Here is a 17,026-nt window from a genome sequence, read left to right as displayed (position 1 = left end):
GACATTTGCTTGTGCCATCAACTTCCTCAAAGCCACTGCATGAAAAGAGTTGTGCGGCCTTACGTGACTGTGGAACGACGCCAAAAAAACCTGAAGTCGGAGCCTTGTTCGTCTGGAGCTGCCCGGCCCCAGAGAAGCCAGGCTGGCTGTGACGAGGGCCAGGGCCTCCTTAGTGGCAGCTCCGCACTGGTGGAATGAGCTCCCTGAAGACTGTGGGACCTTCTACAGTTCCTCAGGGCCTGCAAGACGAAGCTCTTCCACCAGGCCTTTGACTAAGGAGTTGCACTATATAATTGAGGCCCTGGCCCCAATATTAATATCATCATCATCAATATAATTATACCATCGTTTAAACAGCCGGATATAACCCAGATCACGCTAGCAGTTGATCTTTAGCTTGGATAAACGACGACTGAGGGATGACATGATTGAGGTTTATAAGATTATGCATGGGAAAGAGCAGGTAGGGAAAGAGGTACTTTTCTCCCTTTCTCACAATACAAGAACTCGTGGGCACTCCATGAAATTGCTGAGCGGTCGGGTTAGAACAGATAAAAGGAAGTACTTTTTCACCCAAAGAGTGATTAACACATGGAATTCACTGCCACAGGAAGTGGTGGCGGCTACTCTAGGGAGACTACACCCAGGACAACATATCCAGCACCATCTTGAATGACATTTCCTTACCCAGATAGGTGAAGTCATGGCACTGTGTCAATGCAAGAAGCACGTGGGCAAGATCAATGATCTTCCTCATTGGCCCCAGGACAGCAAGAGAAACCACAGGGGAGTATTGACCACACTGCTGGGAAACATCAACCAGGTCTTTAGGCTTTTGTGACCCCCAGTGATGAAAAGTCTAAGGCAAACCTCCTCACAGTCACTTAGGTATGATGATCCAACAGTAGCCTAAGCTGTTGTGTTGTAATAGTGAAGGGATCGTATTTCCCTGATTTTGGCTTGATAGAAGAAGAAGAAAAAGAAGAAGAGGAGGAGGAGGAGGAGGAGGAGGAGAAGGAGATTGGATTTATACCCCACCCTTCACTACCCAAAGGACCCACACAAAATCCCAAATAGAAGAAATGGCCAGCACATCGACAGTTGGAAGCAAACTGAGATACATCATAAGAACATAAGAGAAGCCATGTTGGATCAGGCCAATGGCCCATCTAGTCCAACACCCTGTGTCACACAGCGGTCAGAAGGACAGCACAGCAACAAAAGCTAATGGAATTTTCATCTGCATTAATGGAAGTATAATGTCCAAGTCATAAGTATTAGTTCCACTGTGTTCTGAGACCCTAGGTTTGCCAGGCTAAGCCTGACAACTGGCTGGAGGGGAACCCAGAAGTGATGTAAGGTAGCTCTAGGAATAATCAGAAATCAGGGCCACCAGTGGGAGGCTTCCAACCACGAGGGAAGGACTGACAGCCCTGGGGGCTGGGTATGCGGTAAAGGATGTTGTCACTTCCACTTCCAGCTAAAAACCAAAAGTAAACGTCACTGACATTCTAGGATTTTGCTGGTTTCTATGGTAAAAACCATAGAGATCAGCAAAATCCTAGTGTGTCCATGAAGTCACTCCAAGGCTTTAGCCGGAAGTGATGTCAACACATTCACAATCTCCTCCTCCCCATTTTCTCCCACCACTTAATTGACGATAAGCAAGGAATGGGAGTGCTTTAGCAAAGGTTTCTACCCCTGGTAAGACCTTCTTCGGAGCATCATAAGTTCTGGGCACCATACTTCAAGGAAGATGTAGAAATATTCCAACAGGTTCAGAGGAGAGCAATAAACAGTGGGAGGGCTTCTAATGTCCTGGCCCCACTGGTGGACCTCCTGATGGCACTGGTATTTCTGGCCACTGTGTGATACAGAGTGTTGGACTGGATGGGCCTTTGGCCTGATCCAACATTGGCATCTCTTTTGTTCTTATGTTCTTATGATAATCAGGGGTCTGGAAAACAAGTCTTACAAGGAAAGGTAGAAAGAACTGAGCACATTGAGACAGGAGAAAAGAAGACTGAGAGGAGACATGACCTAAGGAAGCTGTCACATAAAAGAGGGCAAAGATCTCCCCTTCTCCTTCAGGGGCAAGACTGGTTCTAATGGGTTTAAGTTGGTGGTGGAAAGCGCTGTCAAGTCACAGCCATCTTATGGAGAACCCATTGGGTTTTCAAGGCTGGAGATGTTCAGAGGTGGGTTGCCATTGCCTGCTTCTGCACAGCAACTCTTCACTTCCTTGGTGGTCTCCCATTAATCAAGGCCAACCTCAGGATCTGATTAACAGAGTTGGATGGCCACTGGTTTGCCATCACAGTCCTCTGCACAGCAACCTTAGTCTTCCTCGGTGGTCTCCCATCCAAGTACTAAGCTTGGCCAACCCTACTTAGCTTCCAGGCTTTGATGAGCAGACGTGGGTGGCCACTGGTTTGTGATTGCCTGCCTCTACGTAGCAACCATGGACTTCCTCGGTGGTCTCCCATCCTAGTAGTAACCAGGGCTGACCTTGCTTAGCTTCCAAGATCTGACACGATCAAGCTAGCCTGGACCATCTAGGGCAGAGGTGGTTTGCCGTTGCCTGCCTCTGTGTAGCAACCCTGGTCTTCCTCAGCACTCTCTCATCCAGAGGTCATTTCCTGCAGGAGCACACAGGAGCGGAGCTCCGGCAGTAAAGAGCCCAGGGGGGCGGACACATGCAAGAAGCAGCCAGGTAAGTTGCAGAGCTCCCCCCAGCTCCCCCCAGCCCCCCAAAACAGTCCAGTGGCACCTTTAAGACCAAGTTTTATTCAGGTACGAGCTCTCCCTCCTCTGCAAGGACAGATCTGCACGTTCCCGCCCCCCCAATAGCTAGCAATCCAAAACAGTCCAGTGGAGCCTGAGCGGTGGGTGTTGCCTTCTGACACACTTCCGGTGATGTCAGGGGGTGTGGCATATGCAAATGAGTTATGCTAATGAGTTAGGCTAATGAGCTCCAGCACCTCTTATTTCTACGAAATGACCCCTGCTCTCATCCAAATACTAACCAGGGCCCATCCAGTTTAGCTTCTGAAACCTGAAGAGATCAGACTAGCCAGGCAGGCTTACGTTACAGGACTGTCCATGTCTGTTGGTTATTGAGAGGACTTGCCTAATGCTAAGAGCAGTTTAACAATAAAACCAGTTCCCTAGTGGTGAGAGGGCTCTTCCTCACTGGACTTCCTCAGGAAGGCTGTAGTTTGGTGTTTCCTCTGCTGAGTTTGGGGGTTGGATTTGACAAGCTTATAAAATCCCTCCGGTTTTAGGATTCTAGAGCTGCATTCCCAAGGACCCTTTCCTGGGAGTAGTAAGCCCCAGAGAGTAACACAGGACTGAGCTGACCTGCTTCCAATTGCTCGCTAAGATTATGACTGCAGCATCCCAAAGATTAATCCGTTCACTTTGGCATTAAAGTTTTGTGAATCACCGCCCACTTCCTCCAATTCATTTGTCTTTACGGTGCCGCAAGATTCTGTAATTCTGGGCTGCCGGTGACTAACACGGCCGCCCCTCTGGAATTGGTCTTCAAAGCATGTTACGCGTGATGCCACAAAGAACTGGTTCTATCTGGAGGCAAACAGAAGAAGACGCAAATGCGGTGAGGGGAACGGAAACCCACACGTTTGCAGAAACAGTCTCATGATGTAAGCTAGAGTCACCCATTAAAAAGTCCGGGAAACACTGTGGGATTCGTTTTCGGAATGCTGAAGTGGTTGACAAAGTAGGTGTTGATAGTAATAATCTGGGACTACATCAGGAGTTGAGGACACAGATAACTGATAAAAAGTAGAGACATCTTCCTGCCAACAAAAGTCCGCATGGTCAAAGCAATGGTATTCCCAGTAGTCATGTATGGCTTCGAGAGTTGGACGATAAGGAAGGCCAAGCGCCGAAGAACAGATTCTTTTGAACTATGGTGCTGGAGAAGACTCTTGAGAGTCCCTTGGACTGCAAGGAGATCAAATCAGTCAATCCTAAAAGAAATCAACCCTGACTGTTCCCTGGAAGGCCAGATAATGAAACTGAAGCTCAAATACTTTGGCCACCAAATGAGAAGGGAGCACTCACTGGAGAAGAAGGCCCTGATGCTGGGAAAGATTGAAGGTCAAAGAAGACGGGGACGGCAAAGGATGGGATGGTTGGACAGTGTCATAGACGCAACGAACATGAAATTGAGCCAACTTCAGAGGACAGCGGAAGACAGGAGGGCCTGGCGGGAGCTGGTCCATGGGGTCGCTAAGAGTCGGACTCGACTGTGCGACTGAACAACAACAACAATAACTGCTCTCTGTCGGGAAGTCAAGAACTGGTATGGAAGTATGGGACTGCTACGGATAATCCAGGTTAACACCCAGACTACATGAACCTAAGAACATAAGAAGAGCCCTGCTGGATCAGATCAATAGTCTATATAGTCCAGCATCCTGTCTCACACAGTCCTCCAGATGGCCAACAACAGGACACAGAGGCTGAGGACTTCATAAGAACATCAGAAGAACCCTGCTAGATCAGACCAATAATCTATCTAGTCCAGCATCCTGTCTCACACAGTGGCCAGCCGGTTCCTCCAGATGGCCAACAACAGGACACAGAGGCTGAGGACTTCATAATAACATCAGAAGAACCTTGCTAGATCAGACCAATAATCTATCTAGTCCAGCATCCTGTCTCACACAGTGGCCAGCCAGTTCCTCTGGAGGGCCGACAACAGGACATAGAGGCCAAGGCCTTCATAAGAACCTAAGAAGACCAATAATCCATCTAGTCCAGCATCCTGTCTCTCACAGTGGCCAACCAGTACCTCCAGATGGCCAACTACAAGGCATAGAGGTCGAGGGCCTTCCCTTGATGTTGCCTCCTGACACTGGGTTTCAGAGGTTGACTGCCTCTGAACCAGGTTAGCACCCAGACAACAAGAACATAAGAACATCAAGAAGAGCCCTGCTGGATCAGACCAGTGGTCAATCTAGACCACCATCCTATCTCACGCAGTGGCCAGCCAACCAGTGTTCCCTCTAAGCTGAGTTAGTGTGAGCTAGCTCACAGTTTTTCAGCCTCCGGCTCACACATTTTTGTCTCAGCTCAGGAAGGGACGGCTCCAAAGCAAACCAATTGATGCAGCAGCCAAATGGCTGGCTCACAACTTTAATGCCGGTAGCTCACAAAGTAGAATTTTTGCTCACAGGACTCCACAGCTTAGGGGGATCATTGCAGCCAACAAGAGGGCATAGAAGCCGAACCCTTCCCCTGATGTTGCCTCCTGTTTCTGGGATCCAGAGGTTGACTGTCTCTGAACGTGGAGTTTCCCTTTAGTCACCACGGCTAGTAGCTACTGACAGACCTATCCTCCTTGAAGCGATCTATGCCTGTGGTCAGCAAGTTTTTAATCACTCTCTTAACACTCATCGTCAATTTGGCGCACTCCATGAATGCAGACAAAGAAACTATCTCGGAATGGGTTATGCATGTAATTCTATGGGGAGTGGCAACTCCATTTGTAGATCCTTGTCAAGTCCAATCACAGGTTAATCCCCAGAGTATTTACATTGATGGTAAATTGCAATTTATCCCACAAAGGCCCAAACACTCATGTGTTGGTTGGAAATGGGAGAGGACAAATTCATAGGCTGCTTCTTCTTTCTTTTTCTTTCTTTTTTTTTCAAATAGGCTTCTCAGGATCCCTGAACGTGGTTGTTCGAAGAAATCTACAGCACTAAAGATGGCAGACTGTAAAATTGACACTAGGTTGGGACCCGGGCCTTTCCTGCATGACTTGGAAAGGAATTAATAAGCACTTGTGCCCTGACTGTGGTAGGCCAGACAAGCCGGATCTCATCAGATCTCGGAAGCAAAGTACCCTGGAAGGTACTTGGAAGGGAGACCTCCAAGGAATATCAGGGCTGGGACGCAGAGGCAGGCAGTAGCAAGCCACCTCTCTGAAACGTCCAGGCCCCACTTGTTGTTCAGTCGCACAGTCGAGTCCAACTCTTTGCGACCCCATGGACCAGATCCCACCAGGCCTTCCGGTCTTCCGCCGTCCTCTGAAGTTGGCTCAACTTCATGTTCGTTGCATCGATGACACTGTCTCACCATCTCATCCTTTGCCGTCACCGTCTTCTTTGACCTTCAATCTTTCCCAGCATCAGGGTCTTCTCCAGTGAGTGCTCCCTTCTCATTGGGTGGCCAAAGTATTTGAGCTTCAGCTTCAGTATCTGGCCTTTCAGGGAACAGTCAGGGTTGATTTCTTTTAGGATTGACTGATTTGATCTTCTTGCAGTCCAAGGGACTCTCAAGAGTCTTCTCCAGCACCATAGTTCAAAAGAATCTATTATCCGGCGCTCGGCCTTCCTTATAGTCCAAATCTCACAGCCGTACATGACTACTGGGAATACCATTGCTTTGACCATGCGGACTTTTGTTGGCAGGGTGATGTCTCTACTTTTTATCATGCTGTTTATGTTCGCCCCACTAGGCCCCACTAGGGGTTGCCAGAAGTCAACTGTGACTTCCAGGCATACAGAAACACACAAATACTCACCAAAAAAGTTTTTTTAAAAAGAAGAAGAAGAAGAAGAAGAAGACGCACTTGTGTCATGCTTAGAGATGTTCAAAGATGCACTATGCACTTACACTATCTTAGAACAAAGTCTGAGTCCAGTGGCACCTTTAAGACCAACAAGGTTTACTTCCGGGGATAAGAATTCCTGTGTATGCACACTTCTTCAGATATCCAGACTCAAACTTTGTTCTGTTGCTCCCGATCAACACAGCTACCTACCTGAATCAAGCATTATCTTAGTTATCCTTAGCAACAGTCCTGTATGGTAAGTGGCTCAGACTATCACGAAATTCATTCCCTTGACGTCAGTAGCGCTGGCCTCAAGTTAAATGTCTTCAGCACCAAGATGGAAATTTATGCAGTAGCCAAATCACTCGCTCACAACTTTAATGCCAGTAGCTCACAAAGTAGAAGTCTTGCTCACAAGACTCCACAGCTTAGAGGGAGCATTGCTAACCACTACACCAAACTGGCTTACACAACAATTAGTTGTGAGCCAGCGATTTGGCTGCTGCATCAATTACTTTGCTCTGGAGCCCTCCTTTCCTGAGCTAAGGTGAACATGTGTGAGCCGGAGGCTAAAAAGCTGTGAGCTGGCTCACACTAACTCAGCTTAGAGGGAACACTCCCTGCAGCTGAGCTTTCATAGACCAAAGAGCTGCCTCGTTCATCACATGCATGAAGGGGATGGTAGGACACAAATCCATCCCCTTCTTGGTCTAGATAGAAGATGTTGCCTGACTAAGCCTAGTAACAATTTAGGGTTATATAAGGGAACTTAACTGTGAGGACAAGATTACAAGGAGAGCAAGGCATAATTCCGCTCATTGACATTTTGTGGCTGGCCCCGCCTCCTGCAGCAGCCATTTTGGGATTGTGCCCACCGGCTCAAAAAGGTTCGGTACCGCCCTGACCTGGATAGCCCAGGCTAGTTCCATCCCATCAGATCTCGGAAGCCAAGCAGGGCCGACCCTGGCAAGGAATTGGAAGGGAGACCCTCCAAGGACTACAAGGGCCGGGATTGGGGGGGTCACCGGAAGGCAATATTAAAGCCACCTCTCTGAAATGTCAAAGCCCCCCACTAGGGGTCGTCAGAAGTCACCATAACTTCCAGGCACAGAAGCACATTCACAAAAATATATATACCCACAAAAAAAAAAGAGTTGGGGACCCCCCGCCCTATAAGAAGAAATCTCGTGAGAGATCAGGAAGTTCCACTGGGCACACACAGTTTGAGTTGGGAGTAGGGTTTCCAGCTCCAGGTTCAGAAATACCCGGAGAGTTTTGGGGTGGAGCCTGAGGATGGCGGGGTTTGGCGAGGGGAGGGGCTTCCATGGGCTCTAATACCATAGAGGCCACCCTCCAAAGCAGCCACTTTCTCCAGATGCGACACCTCCTGGAGATCGTTTGTAATCCCAAGAGATCTCTAGCCACCAGAAAGGGCAAGGTGAGTGGCATCTTTTGACTCTCTGGGTAAAGGTGGCAAGGCAGATGGGCAAGATCGGTAGAGAAGAGGAGGGGTTGCCAGGGTCGTGACCCACCCCTGCCCTGATCCAAGCCCTTCGCTTCTTTTAATTTTTTTAAAGAACTAATTTCCATCTTATTGGCCTCAGCGCGCCTTCCCATTGCATCTAACTGGAAAGAACACAAACCTCCCTCTATGGCCCCCTAGAATGAGAAAGTCTGGAACCAACTTATTACGTGTAAACTTCCTAACCTGATAAATCACACAGAAACATCTAAATCATACACCAGCTTTTGAGTTAACTTGGTTCCTGGTCCTTCGACATATGGCATAAGAACATAAGAACAGAAGAGAAGCCATTTTGGATCAGGCCAATGCCCCATCCAGTCCAACACTCTGTGTCACACAGTGGCCAAAACCCAGGTGCCATCAGGAGGTCCACCAGCAGGGCCAGAACTCCAGAAGCCCTCCCACTGTCACCCCCCCAATCACCAAGAATACAGAGTATCAGTGTCCCAGAAAGAAGAACCTAAGAGACGCCAATGTTGGATCAGGCCAATGCCCCATCCAGTCAACACTCTGTGTCACACAGTGGCCAAAACCCAGGTGCCATCAGGAGGTCCACCAGCAGGGCCAGAACTCCAGAAGCCCTCCCACTGTTGCCCCTCGAGCACCAAGAATAGAATACAGAGTTTCACTGCCCCAGATAACGATACGTTGCTGACCAACCCGCTATATGGGAAGTGGATATTGTTTTAACAAGGAGATATAAGAAAATCGTTGCGGTTCCCTGATGCTGATGATATAAGATGGAATTTTTCTTCCCCTTTTATCGCTTTATATTCATTTTTCTTCCCCTTTTATTGCTTTATATTAATTTCTTAGTTCTTATTATCTGATTAACACATTATACATAAATGTTTGGTGTGTTTTTTTAAAAAAATAAATCTCCTCCAAGTCCTTCAGGCTGAACTGGAACATCCCACTTCCGCAACCACACCCTCCCTTTATAATTTCCAAGACTCTCAGAACTTTTCCCCATCTTTCTTCTAACACAACAAGGGGGATGTGATTCCATACGATCTACCCTTCACAGCTGCTATATATAGTCCCCAATCCATTCAACCGTAGGTTGGTGCGATTATGGATTAAACGACAACAGAGCAAATCAATAAAAAAAATACTAAGATCATTTTTTAAATGAAGTACACAAGAAATCTAGGGACAGAGTCCAGCCCAGTCCACATCATTGGAAAATAACCGTTTCAGGATAATATAATTACTGGAGCACTGAATGTCAAAGTTGACAAGCGATCCCAGTGTATCACGCCTAGCTTCAATAAACAGAGGGTAGTACAGCACACATAAGATGGTCTCTATTGCTCAAGAAACACAAGAACAATTTCTTTCAATCCAGGGAATACCTTTAAGCCTTCCTGTGTATTCGGATGTTGGGAGTGAATTACATCCTGCCAAAAGAATTAAACGTCTGTGTTTGGGATTTTTTATAGTAATCAGATCATTAGCAGCTGTAAAGGAAGTTGTAGGGATATAGCCATAATACAAATGAGAACACTTCCTATACGAATCAGTAAATAACCCCTACCAATCATGTAACAGCAAATGAAAAGAGGGATGTATTCCATCTCGGCCCACCTCCTCGAGAAGCCATTTTGGGTTTGGCTCTACTTCCTCGGGCAGTCATTTAGGAGTGCCCACCCATAGGTGCCAACAGGCTCAGAGAGAAAGTTTGGAGACCTCTGACTTGGTATAAACACACATGGCACACCCCAAAATCCCGAAATAAGCAGGACTGGCCTGTAAACTGCCTAGACTGAAGCCATTTTGAGCTCTTCGGAGAAAAAGCAGTGAACGTACATCTAAGCAAACCAGCAGCGATCAGCCGAGCTAGTCAAGTTACAAAAGTAAAATAAAGGTAAAGGTTCCCTTGCTCGAAAGCCAGTCGAATCCGACTCTAGGGTTGCGGTGCTCATCTCTATTTCAAAGCCGAAGAGCCAGCACTGTCCGAAGACGTTTCCATGGTCATGTGGCCGGCATGACTAAACACCAAGGTGCACGGAACGCTGTTACCTAACAAATCAATTAATCCTAAAATGACCACAGAAAATAAATCCAAAGTTTTTTTTAAGTTGCAGCGAAATACTTGAATTCAATTTAAATCCTGCTGCATTTGCAAGAAGCCTTCTAATGTGTCAAAGGGGAATGACAAAAGGTGTAAACTAGGGTTGCAAGCAGTTTTTTAGCCTCCGGCTCGCCCCTTTTTGCCTGAGCTCAGGAAGGAGGGCCCTCCAGAGCAAACTAACTTATGCAGTAGCCAAATGGCTCACTCACAACTTTAATGCCAGGAGCTCACAAAGTAGAATTTTTGCTCACAAGACTCCACAGCTCAGAGGAAGTATTGGTTGCAAAGCTCTGGCTTGGGAGATTCCTGGAGATTTGGAAGTGGAGACCGCGGAAGGCAGAATTCGGGGGAGCGAACAGGGGGGAATATGATTCCATACAATCTTCCCTTCAACACTGCTATTTCCTCCAGGGGGACTGATCTCAGTCACCTGAAGATCGGTCGTCATTCTGGAAGATTCTCCAGCCGCCCCCTGGAGTCTGGCAACCCCATGTGGGTCCTGGAAACAGCACATGCTTGACGTAACGTTATTACTCACTTGGTGGCCAGCAGCATGTTCTTCCTGGAGTGGAGATCAGTGGGGTCCGTGTGCTGTCTGTTGAGATATTCGGAAACGGCTTTGGCTGGAAATTCGGTTTCGCAGATGTATCCGAAATCCCGAGCTAAATGTACAGCTTCTCCTAGGGGGAGGGGGGGAAAACCCGGCAGCTTCAGTTAGCGGAGGCAAATGTGGTCTACAAGCCATCTTAGCCAAAAAGTCCAATGCACGGAGTAAATTTCTTTCACCTGCCCTTTCCCCAAGAAGCTCGGGACAGTGGGGGGAGGGGTGGGTTTCATCCCCCAGGTGGGTTCTCCCACCCTTCCATTTTGTTCATACAACAACCCTGGGCTGAATGACAGAAAGAGAGCAAGAGACAGACAGATGATGATGATGATGGTGATGAAGAAGAAGAAGAAGAAGAAGGAAGATAGATAGAAGATAGAAGAAGATAGAAGATAGAAGATAGAAGACGATAGAAGAAGATAGAAGAAGATAGAAGAAGACAGAAGAAGATAGAAGATAGAAGAAGATAGAAGAAGATAGAAGAAGATAGAAGATAGAAGAAGATAGAAGATAGAAGATAGATGATAGATAGATAGATAGATAGATAGATGATAAATAGATGATAGATGACAGATTCATGACCTGATCCTTAAATCTGTCATGCCCGTTACCAAATCCTCAGGACTACCAACAAGACAGGGGTTTCCAACTCCAGTCTGGGAAATTCCTGGAGATTTGGGGGTGGACTCTCCAGAGGGTGGGTTTTGGGGAGGGACCCCAGCGGGGAATAAGGCCATTGAGTCCACCCTTGAAAGCAGCCATATTCTCCAGGGGAACTGGTCTCTGTAGACTAGAGATTGGTTGTAAGTCTGGGAGATCTCTAGACACCCCCCCCCCACCTGGAGTCTGGAAAGCGTAAAGGCAATACACCGTCCCGTTCACATGATATTATTGCATAATCTGTAGACTTCCTGCACCCTCATTCTAAACACAGAGGCCCATTCTGCATCTAGCATTCGCTCCGCTGTTTTACCAAACCCACGTCGGAACAGAAATCCCCCTCTACATTGAGTACCACTTCCACTGTCTTTGATTCTCGGATTTTATGGTCGCCTCCGCTCTGCATGCCGCTGTCACTTCCTTTGAACTCTCAGTTTTATGGTACCTTCTGCATAGATTTATGGCTGCTTTCTGGCCGCTCAGGGGTGACCCTGCAGTCAGTACGGCGTTGGCCCAGGGGGTATTTGAATGTGGTTAGAGCCGTATCTTTCTGCCTTCCAGTGTGAGTTTGGTAAAACAACGGAGAGAATGTTAGATGCATAAGAGCTTACTGTTTGGGGCCACGGAAGGGAAGATCTGTTGAAAACGTCTGCTCGGAAAATAGCTTTTGCTCCCTCAGAGGAAAGAGTGGGGTTTAACAGTATCAGCTGAGCCATCAGAGAGCAGAATAACCAAGGAGGTGGTGCCAATTTCCCCGTTCTCAAACTTCTAGAAGTACTTCCAGGCTGAACAAGATTTGGGCCCATGAACTGCAGGGAGGAAGGACCTGCATGAAAAGTACTGAGTTCGCCGCATGGAGGACTCAGACGACAACATGCTTTAGCACACGTTTATTGTACTTAACACAGACAAAGACTAACTCTAACGGCCGACATGGCCAACTATATACATATCCACCCAGCACCCCCCATTCCCATTGGAGGGTTTGAATGTCCCGCCTAAGTGGCTATTGGTTGGGGCTGGGGGATCCAGGATGAGGATCCGAAGTTTCCTTTGTTCTAGGATCCAAGCTCTTGCCTGTGCCATGGACCCCGGGTGGCGGTCCGCGTAAATAACACCGCATTATAATTTTTTTGGCTGTACATAGCAAGAAAACATCCAAAGCCTTTTCCTCCTTCATCGCCAGAGGCTTCAGATGTTTTCTTGCTATGCACAGCCCAAAAAAAATTCCGGCTCCCCAAAATGTCTAGCTCTTTTGTAATATTGAACAGGGAATACAATTTGCCCAGCCCTCTTGCTCAGCAGATGCCCGAACCGAGAGCGGAGAGGCTGGACATTTCCCAGTCCAGGAAGACAGGAAGGATGTATTTCAATGGAGATGCTGCTGTGGAGCATTGTGCGTTTTTTCCAGTTCTTCAGATCAAAAGCCCAAGGCCACCGTGACCGGTCATGGGTCAGCTCCATGCAGAAGGACTTGGACAGACTCGAGGGGAGTCTACTCTACTGTGTTTCTACACAATTTCTGCTCTCCTCATGTCTGACAAAGGGAGCTCTGACTCTTGAAAGCTTAAACCCCAAAACTCTTCTTGGTCTCTAAGGTGTCGCTGGACTCTAATATGCTCCTGTTCATCATTTTAGTTACCCTTCTCTGCTCATTTTTCAGCACTACAAGAGAGATAGATGATGATGATGAAGAAGAAGAAGAAGAAGAAAGATAGATAGATAGATGATAGATGATAGATGATTAGATATAGATAGATAGATAGATAGATAGATAGATAGATAGATAGATAGATAGATAGATGAAAGATAGATAGATGATAGATAGATAGATAGATAGATAGATAGATAGATAGATAGATAGATAGATAGATAGATAGATAGATAGATAGATAATGATGGTAGACAGATGATGATAGAGTGAAGATAGATGATAGGTAGATGACGGATAGATGATTGATAATGATGATATAGATGATGATAGGTAGATAGTAGCTAGCTAGATAGATGATAGAGAGATGATAGATGATAGGTAGAAGATAGATGATAGGTAGGTAGGAGGGATAGGGGATAGAGGGATAGGGGATAGAGGGATAGAGGATAGAGGATGATAGAGGATGATAGATGATGATAGATGATGATAGAGGATGATAGAGGATAGATGATGATAGAGGATAGATGATAGATGAGGATAGAGGATGGATGGATTGATAGATGATAGATGATAGATGATAGGTGATAGGTGATAGGTGATAGATGATAGATAGATAGATAGATAGATAGATAGATAGATAGATAGATAGATAGATAGATAGATAGATAGATAGATAGAGGCTGCCACAGAACTGTACACAATATTCCAAATGCAGGTGTGTCGTAGATCTATGCAAGGCTACCTAGATTTCAGTCTGCTTCTTAACCATCCCTATCAGAGATTTGACTTTTCCCACCCCTGCTTCACATTAAGCCAAAATTTTCATTAAGGCGTCCGACACAGCCAAGAATCCTTTCCTAGTTACTCAACATCTCTTCAGACAACAAACCGTGAATTAGGATAGGCTGAGAATGAGTGACTGGCCCAAGGCCACCCAGTGAGCATCCGCAGGAGAGTGGGGATTCGAAAACCCTGGTCTCCTAGATCCTAGTCCAGCACTCATAACCACTACACCACTCTGGCTCTCAGGTGTGACCAGCCGACAGGGCTATCTTGCTGCTCACCCCCCAGTTCCAGATCATTTATGAACACATTCCCAATACTGATTCCCACAGAACCACTCTGCTTGCTGACCTCCACTGTGAGAACTGTCCATTCACTCCTATTCCCCATTGCCTGTCATGGAACCAGTTTCTCAGCCATGAGAAGACCTCTCCGCTTCTCCCATGACTCCCGAGTTTACTCAGAAAAAAGAAAACTCTGGTGGGGAATTTTGTCAACAGCTTTCTGGAATCCAAGTCCATAATGTCCACCAAATCAACTTGGTCCTGACGTTTCTTAACCCTCTTGGGTAATTCCAAAAAGGTTGATGAGATGAGATTACAGAAGCTGAAATAATTCTTCCTCCGTAGGCGTTTCATTTGTTTTAAAATGTTTTCTTTCTTTTTTTTGTATATTTCATATGCTCACATTCATCTGAATCATTGGTTTTGAATGCCTCTCCTCCACCCCAGGAGAAACAGAATGGTTTCCAGTTGGCAAAGGTGGAATTTTATCTCCCGGTCTCTTCAATCTATATGCAGGATTTATCACGAGGAAAGCTGGATTAGGTTCAGATGAAGGTGGAGTGAAGATGGGTGGAAGAAAGATTAACAGTCGGAGATGTGCAGATGATAGCCATGTTCAGGCTCATAGCCAGGACTTTGTGGCTTGTGGGGCAAATTCTTTTTCTGGTGGGGCTGAAGTTCTCAGTGCAGAAAGAAAAGACATTTAGTCAACAGAAAGCTGTTGTTACCAGGATAGATCTCTACACTGCAATCTGTCAGCCACTTTAGATGACAGTTCGCAGCTGCTGCAAGTTAATCACTTCTGCCAGCCTAAGCAACAATTCTGAGAACAAGCCAGCAGTTGGGGGGGTGACTTCTATAGTCAAGAAAGGTAACAGGCAAAAAAAATTACCTCTCTTAAAGGAGACCACTTTCTTGACACAGAGCTAGAAGGGATCTTAGAGGTCACCTACTCCAACCCCCTTTTCTCAGTGTGGGAATGAGTCAACTACAGCACCCCACTCTGCTTAAAGGAGCACCCACCTTAAACAAATGTTTAAAAATGTTTTTAAATGATTGAAAAAAGCATTTGCAGGAGAAATTCTTATTGGACCGTGCCTCTAAGAAAGGGGCGGAGCCCCCAAAAGCCCCACCGTAGCTATGAGCCTGAACATATTACTAATGGGAAATAGTGAATACGTGTTGTTGATTCATTTGAAATGTGGTGTTGGCAGAGAGTTTTACAGATACCACAGACTGCCAAAGGGACAAGTCACTGGGTTCTAGATCAAGCCAAGCCTGGACTCTCCCTAGAAGCTGAAATGACTAAACCGAGGCGATCCTACTTTGCTCACATAATGAGAAGACAAGGGTCACTAGAAAGACAAGAATGCTAGGAAACGTTGAAGGCAGCAGGAGAAGAGGGAGACCCAACAGGAGATGGATTGACACCATCAAGGAAGCCCACGGCCCTTAGTCTGCAAGACCGGAGCAAGGTTATTAGCAATAAGATGTTTTAAAGGTAAAGGGTAAAGTTTTCCCTTGCTCGAAAGCCAGTCGAATCCGACTCTAGGGGGCGGTGCTCATCTCCGTTTCCAAGCCGAAGAGCCAGCGCTGTCCAAAGACGTTTCCATGGTCATGTGGCTGGCATGACTAAACACCAGGGCGCACGGAACGCTGTTACCTTCCCACCGAAGCGGTACCTATTTATCTACTTGCAATTTCTTGCTTTCGAACTGCTCGGTTGGCAGGAGCTGGGGCCAGAGACGGGAGCTCACTCCGTCACGCGGCACTCGGGTCTCGAACTGCAGAGCTACCGACCTTCCGGTCTGCAGTTCAGCGTCTTTAACCACTGAGCCACCACGGCCCCTTAATTCATAGGGTTACCATAATTCGGAATGGACATGACAGCACTTACACAAACACAAACACACACAGAGGGCATTTGGCGTCTTAACAGTCAACTTGCAATGACCATTCCTAAACCAATTGTGGCAGGTCATCCTTCTCTGTGACGTGGCTCTCCCGAAACCAGCACAGAAGGTGAAATTGTCATTTCAGAACCAAGAAGCGACATTAAAGCTGCAGATCCAGACACTCCTCTCCACAAGCCTTGAACTGCTAGTCTCAAACTCTTTGTTCCTGGAGTAAACACATTTTGGCTTTCCCCTGAAGAGCCTCACTGTGGGTTGCAGCTGATCTGCCTTCAGCAGCTGTGGTTCCATGTGCAACACACGGCTTATAAGGAACATTGACCAAGTGGGCTTCTACTGATTTTGCACATGCTGTTGTTTAACTTTTAAAAACGGAAAGAAAGAAAAAGAGCAGCCCTTTGGTGCCTCTCCGTGCAACGATTTCCATTCAATCCAGGGAACTTTTTGAAATGTCAAAACTCTTCGCTCCTAAGAGCGGCCTGAGGCTTGAAGGAGTGCAGTGATGGGGGGGGGGGAGGAATCGAACACCGACCGAGATCCCCCCTTTGCTTACCTTCCACCAAGGAGGTGAGTAAAGTGACATTTGCGGCTTTGCGCCTGCCGGCTGGTAAATTCAAGCCGATTTTTTCTAGCCTCTCTCGCAACGATCTGCCCCCGTTTTTCGATTTGGCTCTGGAAGGAGAAAGGGAAAGTGCTGATTCCAAGCTCAAGGATGGAAAGGGGAAAGACTTGTAGGCAGACTCAGGAGCTCCCGGGCCCCCACCCCCACCCCGGCTATGACACAAAGGAACGGAATGTGTGGGCCTGCATCTAAATAATGCTTAGTGGGGGAAGTTTGGCTAGGCAGAAATTCAACGGTAAAGGGACTGGAGGGCTTTGTCGATAGGAAGGAAGGAAGGAAGGAAGGAAGGAAGGAAGGAAGGAAGGAAGGAAGGAAGGAAGG

General features: G+C 46.9%; 1 protein-coding gene across 7 annotated transcripts in view; it reads right to left on the bottom strand.

Moving 5' to 3' along the window:
- TFAP2B (transcription factor AP-2 beta (activating enhancer binding protein 2 beta)) overlaps window positions 1-17,026 on the bottom strand; it is a 113,886-nt gene that overhangs the window by 21,081 nt on the left and 75,779 nt on the right. For all 7 annotated transcript variants that reach the window (XM_015417394.1, XM_015417396.1, XM_015417398.1 and 4 more), the window contains exons 5-6: window positions 16,637-16,755; window positions 10,724-10,865 (exon numbers count right to left, since the gene is read on the bottom strand). In XM_015417394.1, coding sequence (XP_015272880.1) covers window positions 10,724-10,865; window positions 16,637-16,755 — 261 coding nt within the window. The remainder of the gene's footprint in view (window positions 1-10,723; window positions 10,866-16,636; window positions 16,756-17,026) is intronic.

Source organism: Gekko japonicus, unplaced genomic scaffold, assembly GCF_001447785.1.
Source record: "Gekko japonicus isolate JY-2015 unplaced genomic scaffold, Gekko_japonicus_V1.1 scaffold2423, whole genome shotgun sequence".
Taxonomy (NCBI): Eukaryota; Metazoa; Chordata; class Lepidosauria; order Squamata; family Gekkonidae; genus Gekko; species Gekko japonicus.
The sequence above is the reverse complement of the archived record's forward strand: the minus strand, read 5'-3'. Positions and strand labels throughout refer to the sequence as shown.